This window comes from Acanthochromis polyacanthus, chromosome 22 (assembly GCF_021347895.1).
Source record: "Acanthochromis polyacanthus isolate Apoly-LR-REF ecotype Palm Island chromosome 22, KAUST_Apoly_ChrSc, whole genome shotgun sequence".
NCBI lineage: Eukaryota > Metazoa > Chordata > Actinopteri > Pomacentridae > Acanthochromis > Acanthochromis polyacanthus.
In genome coordinates this window covers 9542330-9550653 of record NC_067134.1, presented here as the reverse complement: position 1 = coordinate 9550653, position 8324 = coordinate 9542330, and the positions used below count along the sequence as shown (strand labels likewise).

At 39.9% G+C, this 8324-nt stretch overlaps 2 protein-coding genes across 2 annotated transcripts; both read right to left on the bottom strand.

Annotated features, from left to right (window-relative positions):
* Positions 1–240: 240 nt before the first annotated feature.
* Positions 241–4142, bottom strand: LOC110968783 (gamma-crystallin M2-like). The gene is made up of 3 exons (XM_022218753.2): positions 4086–4142; positions 1152–1394; positions 241–596 (listed from the first exon to the last, which is right to left on the bottom strand). Exons 1-3 carry the CDS (start codon positions 4101–4103, stop codon positions 324–326), a joined length of 534 nt encoding a protein of 177 aa, XP_022074445.2. The 5' UTR covers positions 4104–4142; the 3' UTR covers positions 241–323.
* Positions 4143–6395: 2253 nt separating this feature from the next.
* On the bottom strand, positions 6396–7752 carry LOC110968780 (gamma-crystallin S-1-like). The gene is made up of 3 exons (XM_022218749.2): positions 7669–7752; positions 7327–7569; positions 6396–6767 (listed from the first exon to the last, which is right to left on the bottom strand). The coding sequence occupies exons 1-3, from the start codon at positions 7675–7677 to the stop codon at positions 6495–6497; spliced, it is 525 nt and encodes a 174-aa protein (XP_022074441.1). The 5' UTR covers positions 7678–7752; the 3' UTR covers positions 6396–6494.
* Positions 7753–8324: the final 572 nt, after the last annotated feature.

The following is an 8324-nucleotide window of genomic DNA, read 5'->3' as shown; positions in this document are numbered from 1 at the left end:
TCCATGTGGTTAGCTCATTCAACTTCACTTTTTTGAGTTTCTTGAACTTGCTTTCTGGAGTTGATTGAATTTACCTCCTGGTTTTACTCTTTCACCACTCCTGAGACTGGATTTTGAACTACTCATCTGCAGTTAATTCACATTTTAAGGCAGGAAGGGGAACAAAGAAGCCGAACAAACCTTGTCTTGTATGTTTTTTTTGCAACCACAGGAAATAAAGTCACACCCATTCAGCTGCAGTTTGTCTGCATGTGTGGATTTATTTGTGGGACATTTAGCCGGAGAGAGGGAGGTGAGGAAAGGGAGTCAGGTCAAGGCCTGGTCTAAAAGTCCACGACCCGTCTAATGGAGCCGACAGACGGATGAAGAGCGCCCCACTCTGAGTGCCGCCGGTACTCGCCCTTCTCCAGCAGGTACTGGCGCCCCCTGTAGTTCGGATGCTCGTAGAAGACCCAGAAGCCGTCCTGGACGTGAGCCGAGTAGACGTCCCGGTAGCGCCAGCGCTCCAGCAGGTTGGGCTGATCGTCGCTGAACTCTAACATCTGGCCGCTGAAGTCTGGACGTTCGTAGATGCGGATCCTGTGCCTGCTGGATGGCTTCAACAGTCAACCACAAAGACACGAGTTAGCATGCCAGCTTTGGACGTCATTTCACAAAGAGCTAAGCTAGCTGATTCCTCTGCTAATGGAAACACAACATCTCCAGAATGTGAGGACATTCTGGAAGACGGATCACCTCAACTCGTCAAGTTATCTTTAAAACCACAGCATGGACACAAGACCGAACCCGTAAAACAGAAGCTTTCTTTAAACTACGCATCAGTGACGTGTCGCTCTACTGACAGAACTTATTTTTCAGCACTGCAAACACCTTTACAACTCACATAATGCAATAATTTATGACGTTATAACTGTCTTACTGCACAGAAGTAGAGTTCTTTCCACTACTATTATGACAGAGCTGCAGGACTTTATAGTGCATATTGTGGACTGTAAATACAAAAACATCACCCACAGTTACTTTGCTGTTACTGGGTGAAATGAAAAATGGTATTTGAATGAGAAAGAAACCAGCACGTCTTCACACTTGGTGTTTAATAAGCCGTTTCCAGCCACAGCTTGAAAACAGTTTGGCGTCTGGCCTCGACTTACATATCTGATAAGGCGACAGGAGCGGATGGTGTCGTTGAAGCCGTTCCAGCTCTGGTAGTTGGGGTAGTCCCCTCGCATCAGGACGTACTGGTAGCCCATGTACTGGGGCCTCTCGTAGATCACCCAGGCGCCGCCCTCCACCCGGATGGAGTTGCAGCGGCTGAAGTGGGAGCTGAGCTCAGGACAGTCGCTGTTGCATTCATAGTACCGACCCTGGAAGTTCTTGTCTTCATAAAAGAAGATCTGCAGAAAGGCCAACCGGGAGGGGAACCAAGAAACATCACGCAACATAGCATTACTGCGTCTATAATAAAGGATGCATGTACACTAGTGTTCAAAAGTTTGGAGACGCTTGGAAATGCCCTTATTTTGAAAGAAAATCAGTTTATTCCAATGAAGACAACATGAAATGAATCATTGTTAATGTGGTAAATGACTGTTCTAGCTGGAAACGGCTGAGAATATCTCCATAGGGCTACAGAGGAACATTTCCAGCAGCCTGTGTTCAAATGCTACATTGTGTTAGCCAATGATGTTGGGCAATTATGTTAGCAATGAAAATTTGAGTTTCCATGGAAAACATAAAATTGTTTGAGTGACCCCAAACTTTTGAACAGTAGTGTAGGTCAACTTTACCTCATTAAGAGCAGCTGTAACTAATGCAGTAGTATTGGAATATTGTATTAGCTAATCATGTTGTTGTCAATGTTTTGACTATATTTTCTAATCATTTTGCAACTCATTTGATGAATAATAGTGTGAGATTTCATGGAAGACATGAAATTGTCTGGGTGACCCCAACTTCTGAACAGCAGTGTATGTTTGGACCTCTATGAAACTTTTTGTGCTCCTATTCAAGGAGCATGGCGGTGGCATCATCATGATTTAATGTGAGGAAAGTTTGACCAGGCAAGGTCTCGGTTTTTCAACATCCAGATGAAACGTTGACGTGGACTCATTGGTGGGAAACGGGAACTCGTGTTCATAGTGGTTTAAATGTTGGTTTACATGCTCAACACACATCCAAATGACACACTTTACAAGTTTCCTGATGAATTTGTAAGCGTGACATAGTCAACACAGGCGGCGCAATAATTCAGAGCTACATGTCCTACGAGTCCCTATTATATAAAATCCCATTGTGGTAAAAGTAGTAGTAACCACTGCTACAACAGCATGTAGGGATTATGTCAGTGTGGTGTTATTATCAACACTCTGAACCCCAAAGAAGCACTTTCATTACTTAAAAGTTTTCATGGAAAACATGAAATTGTCTGGGTGACCCCAAACTTTTGAACAGTAGTGCAGTTTATTGCAAATTGGGAGCAGGTCTGGTTGGTAATTTTACCATTCATACCACCATGTTCTCCCTGCTTGAAGCAATTTATGTGGCGGAAAAAATCTCATCACTGCTAAAAAAAAAAAAAATTGGGTAAAAAAAACCCAACTAAAGCTGATGGAATTCAGCGTTAATTACAAAATGATCGGACTGTCACCGCTCAAGATGAACGTCGCCCACAAATTTCAAGTGTTTTGTTGCCCTCTAGTGGCGAAACGAGCTTTCAGTTTTAAACTTCAGCGGAGGTTTCACTGGCACCGTGATGCCGAAAATGTAAAAACTGGAAATGTTTGGCAGCAGGGGCACAAAAAACAACAACAACCTAAAACGAAACAAAAGAAAAACATTTTCTCGCCATAATGTACGTGAGATCATGTTTTAAATTCTCAATGAAGAACAATTACATGTGTAAAGAAGAAGACATTACCTGCAATATTACGTTTTCTACATATATACACACACAGTAGTATATTTAGTAGCTTAAAAAGTTGAAATTGTTTTGTAACCACTGAAAATTCTGGTATTTTTATTCAATGCTCTTCTGTTATTTTTACATTTTTGGTCCCCAGTTGCCAAAAAGTATTCATCAGTAAGCCAAAGACAGCCTCACAAAATAATTTAAAGTTTGGATTTTCATCCACTTGAGGGCAAATTTCTGCAAGATTTTTTTTCTTCTGATTTACAAAAATATCAACAATGCTTGCCAAAGTCACATTTACACAAACATGTTGGTGAATTTTAAAAATAAGTTTGCAAATGTCATTTTATGGTTATTCAGTTGCAGGTTTTTAATGTTATTTTACATCAGACATGTAAATTCACAGTCATTTTGGAAAGCAAGGGGGAAAAAATGCTAAATTAAAATGAAAAACACCATCAAATTGTAGATTTTTTTTCTTTTAACCATCCTGTTATGTTGCGGGTCAAACTGATACATTTTACAATGAAATAAAAAAGATTAAAAAATATAAAAAATATTTTTACATATTTGGAAACCCACCCTAAATAAAAAAAGGTGTAAATTAATCAGCATCACTCCATTAAAAAAAATCAAAATGTAAAATAATTCAATTAAAAAACACCGTCATGTAAAACGACTGTATTTTATATGTAAAAAAAAAAAGCTTTAACATGCATTTTTTTTTAAAAAAAAAACGAACGAATTATCCTCATTGTACTAATTGGTGAGGAGTAAAAAACATTATTGCACTAATAATTGAGTTAATAATGAGATATTAGCAATATTTGTTGGGATGTTTTTGGTTTCTGCCATTTTTGTAGAATTAAACAAAACCATTGCTGTTCCTGAGAAACGAACCTAAATCCAGTCCATTTATGCAGTTTTATTGACAATTTGAAAACTAAAGGGGCAAAAAAATATGATAAAATTAAACTGAAAAAACCCATAAAATCATAGATTTCACTTTTAAAGGGCAGCATCTATCTTTAAATGTTTGACCAATCGACTCGTCTTGACAAGAATCCTGCTTTTCCACACCTAGTTCCTGACTGAGGCTAACTGCACCAGACGTGACGTTAGCTCGACCCTCACGGTGTTGCTGTGCTGTGTTGTGTTGTGTTTTTGCCGCTCTTACCCTCCATGCGTGCTCCATAATCACCTGGTGTTCCTCCTCACTCTATGGAAAAAAAAGCCCCTCATTTGCTCTGCGTCCCCGTTGCTCCACTTTTATATAAAGGCAGATGAAATGCATCGCCAGGGGAATTATTGTCATTCAAATGAGCGCTCCATTAGCTGATTCTGCAATTGTTTTAGCGCACGGCCTTCATATGCGTCGATGCAGAAATCTGGACTGAAAGCCTCTAGAAAAAGTGTCAGTTTTTTAAAATCGCTTCTTCATTTGGGTCGGTAGTGCTCTCTAATCTGGCATCATTGCTTTCTTGTTGTGCTTTTCTCACGGATGTAAAGGTTTTTAATCATTTTGATTGATGGATTGAGTTTTGACGATTGAATTTTGGCTCCAAACTGTGGAAACTCCTTCCAGAAGATCCCAGACTGTGAGTGTCTTCTTTCAAAACACTACTGAAAACCTTCTTAACATAAATATCGTATACGCTGGTCTGCTGGTGTTTTCTCTTTGTCATATTTTAGTATAAAACTTTAAACTTTGTGGGATGAATAAAGCCATTCTCACTTGTTTTTATTGTCACGTGTACAGTTAACATCAGGCGTGTCAAACTCATTTTTCTTCAGGTTAGTTCCACTTTCAGCCCAATTTGATCTCCAGTGACTGGTAAAATCACGACATAATGACCGACACATAGCCAGAACTCCAAATGACGCCTTTCATTTAGTGCAAAAAAGTACATTCTGAAAATGTTCACATTTAAGGAATTATCTTGTGAGCAAACATTATGAACAACCTGAAATTTCTTAAGAAAAATAAATTCAATTTCAGCAACATTAGGCCTCAGTTTATCATTTACACATTAGAACTTCCAGATCAGAGTGTCTACAAAGAAAAAAAAAGTTAGACATCTGGAACTGAATATCGCATTTTACTTGATGATCAAAATGATAAAAGTCAGAAAAACAACAAAAACAAGACAAAATATTACAAGAAATGAGGTACAAAATGAGACTAATTACACAAAAAATTTGCCAAAAAAGTTACAAAGCGACAACAAAATGGACAAACGAGACAAAAAAATGACAAAAGCGAGAAACAAAACACCAAAAAAACAGACACACAACACAAGCGAGACAAAAATAACCCCAAAACGACACACAAAACAACAAATAAAGCGAAACACAAAATGAGAAAAATGAGAAACAAATGACAAAAACATGAGACAAACGACAAAAATCAGACAAAAAAAGATAAAATATTACAAAAATGAGGCACAAAGTGACAAAAGAACAATGAACCATCTAGTATTTTACTTTATTTTTTAAAACGACTGGTCATGAACTTGAAATTACAGTTTTACTAATTCACAATCTGCAGTTAATGTCTTCTGTGGAATTCTTACACTTCATAAAGTCGGGCCGGATTGGACCCTCTGGAGGGCCGCTTTTGGCCCTCTGGCCACATGTTTGACATCCCTGGTTGACAACATGTTTATGTGGACAATGAAAGGCTGAAACATGCTGTTCATCTCCAACGTCTCTGTGCATATATTTCGATTGTTTTGCTCTTAGAGAAAACACAGAAACAAAGTCATTCTTTTCTCTTGGGCCAGGAAGTGTGAGCATGTAGGCAACGTTTGTTTTATTAATGAATTGTAAAAATCATGTAATAATTTCGGTGTCACTCCCTGTACAACTTAACTAATACTCTTTATAATCATCATTGCATTAAAACGTATTTAAAGTTTTATTTCAGTTTGACGGTTCATCAGATATGCTTCGCTTGAACCCTCTGAACCACAACAAAAACACAAAGAAATGTCTGATTTCCAACTTTTCACTGGTCCTTGAACTCATCGTTTGCGACGTCTGGTTCCATCCAGATCAAGAAAAAGCTCAAAAACTGTCATATTTCAATGGAACCACTTTATTCTACGTGTCTCATTTCACGCTTTGGCAAAAATAAACCATTTGCAGTAAAATACAAATAACTCTGAGCTCCTCGCTATAACCGTGAAGCCGTTGTTGCTTCAAAGTTCAGCACCTTCTTCTGTTTACACGAACAAATAAACAACGTTGGTCGTAAAATATCTATAGCATTAGGAGTCACCGATGTTGGTAACATCTGGAACAACAATTGGAAAGTGTTGGCACAGATTTAGGTGGTTTCTTTCAATTATTCTAAAACATATTAAATTAATTAAGCCATCTCTGAGTTCTCTTTCCGTCTTCATGGTTGTTCTGTTTCTACATAGCTACAGGACTTTATAATGAACCAATGGTGAAGAAAAATGAAAGAGAGCTAATGCAGAATACATATGGAATCAAAAGAATTTAATTTTTAAAAAGGCAGCAAGGCGATATTTGGTATCATGATTTTATTGTTCAAGATGTCACCCAGTTTTACACGTCAGGGCTAGTGGTCCTTGACCCGGCGGATGGACCCGACCCCGGGCTGCATGCCGCCCCACTCGGAGTAGCGCCGGTACTCGCCCCTCTCCAGCAGGTACTGGCGCCCCCTGTAGTTGGGGTGCTCGTAGAAGACCCAGGCGCCCTCGAACACCTTGCAGGAGTGGACGTCTCGGCTGTGCCAGCGCTCCTGGAAGGCGGGCATGTTGTCCGCCACCTCCATCGACTGGCCCTCGAAGTTGGGCCTCTCCCAAACCTTCATCCTCCAAGAGTTCCCCACCTGGAAGAGAGAAAGGAACTATGCTGAAAAAGATTTTTTATTGATACTTTGGGTGTGATCAGTAAGTTCACTTAAAGGTCTGGGTTAAGGTTAGGGTTGGGTTTAGGGTTAAGGCTGGGGTTTAGGGTTGAGGTTAGGGTTAGGGTTCTAATCCTGCAGAATTGAAGCTTCTTGAATGTGCCAGTGGAATAAAATCTTCACTCTCTCGTGCTATCAGTCCCATACGTCCCGACTGAACTGTGTCATTTTGCACCTTTTGCATAGAAGATGTTCCAGAAACTAAGCGAGTTCATCTCATGGAGCGCCTTTAAATCCAATCTGTGAGTTCTCGAGGCCATCTTCACCACTTGTTCTTCATAACTTGCTTGTAAATTTAACTTTTATCTTGTGTTTTGCCACTGCCTGTCTTGGACTCCCTTGAAAAATAATCTCAGTGGAATTTCTCCTGGTTAAAGAAAGACTACTAAATTAAGCAAACTTGGAAGGAGAAAAAGGAAAGCACTGAAAATCCAAACGTTTAGTAAAATAGTGGGGCTAAAACGGCGGACTCTTAACTTACATTCCTAATAACGCGACAGGACCTGATGGCGTCGTTGATGCCCAGCCAGTACTGGTAGTCGGGATACTCTCCTCGGCTCAGGACGTACTGGTAGCCCATGTAGTTGGGTCTCTCGTAGACCACCCAGAATCCTCCCTCCACCCTGATGGAGTTGCAGCGGCTGAAGTACGTGTGCAGGTCGCTGGAGTCATTTTCGCACTCGTAGAATCGACCCTGGAAGTTCCTGTCCTCGTAGAAGACGATCTAGAGAGAGAGAAAATTCAAAACGATGCTCAACTCGTCTCTGAAAGCAAATACATCGAATATACGATGCTGGATATGAGAGGAGCCAACAGACGGTACCTTCTCCATGGTTGATATCAAATGCTTTGGTGTGTTATATAAAACATTAAGGCAGCCACCTCCAATATTCTCTTTATACGGAACAAGAACAATAAAACTAAGCACATGATTTTGCTTTGTGCGAACTGGATTATTCAATCAGCGATTCAAATATTTATCCAGGCTTATCACATTGTTCTGAAGCAGTGAATCCCGTTTCCCTAAACAATGCAAATGCAAAGTGCAAAGCATCCAAAAGCCGGAGCGTGCTGACAAAAACAAGGGCACTGCAGGACATTTGGTTTGATATGAAACGCTTTGAGCTGAGTCAGTGGCTCAACGGGAAGGTAGGAAGGCACCAGAGACTCTGCATCACATTGAACAACTCATTCATGCTAAATAAGGTGCACTCCCACCCTTGGAATTAGCAGTTTGAGTGATCATTTAGATGATGTTACTGCTGTTAAAATTACTGAGGAGCAGCTGAAAGATGAATGAATTTTTAAAATAGATTTGGTTAAGTTTAGAGAGCAATCCTGGTTGGTTATTAATCCTCTGAACCCATTAAAAACAAGAAAAGCACTCAGTGAGCGCAGTACTCCACCAAGGCTGCTCAGTCGTATCATTTCCGACAGATGAAATCTTGAAAAAATTCATGTCAGAAATCACGGCAACAT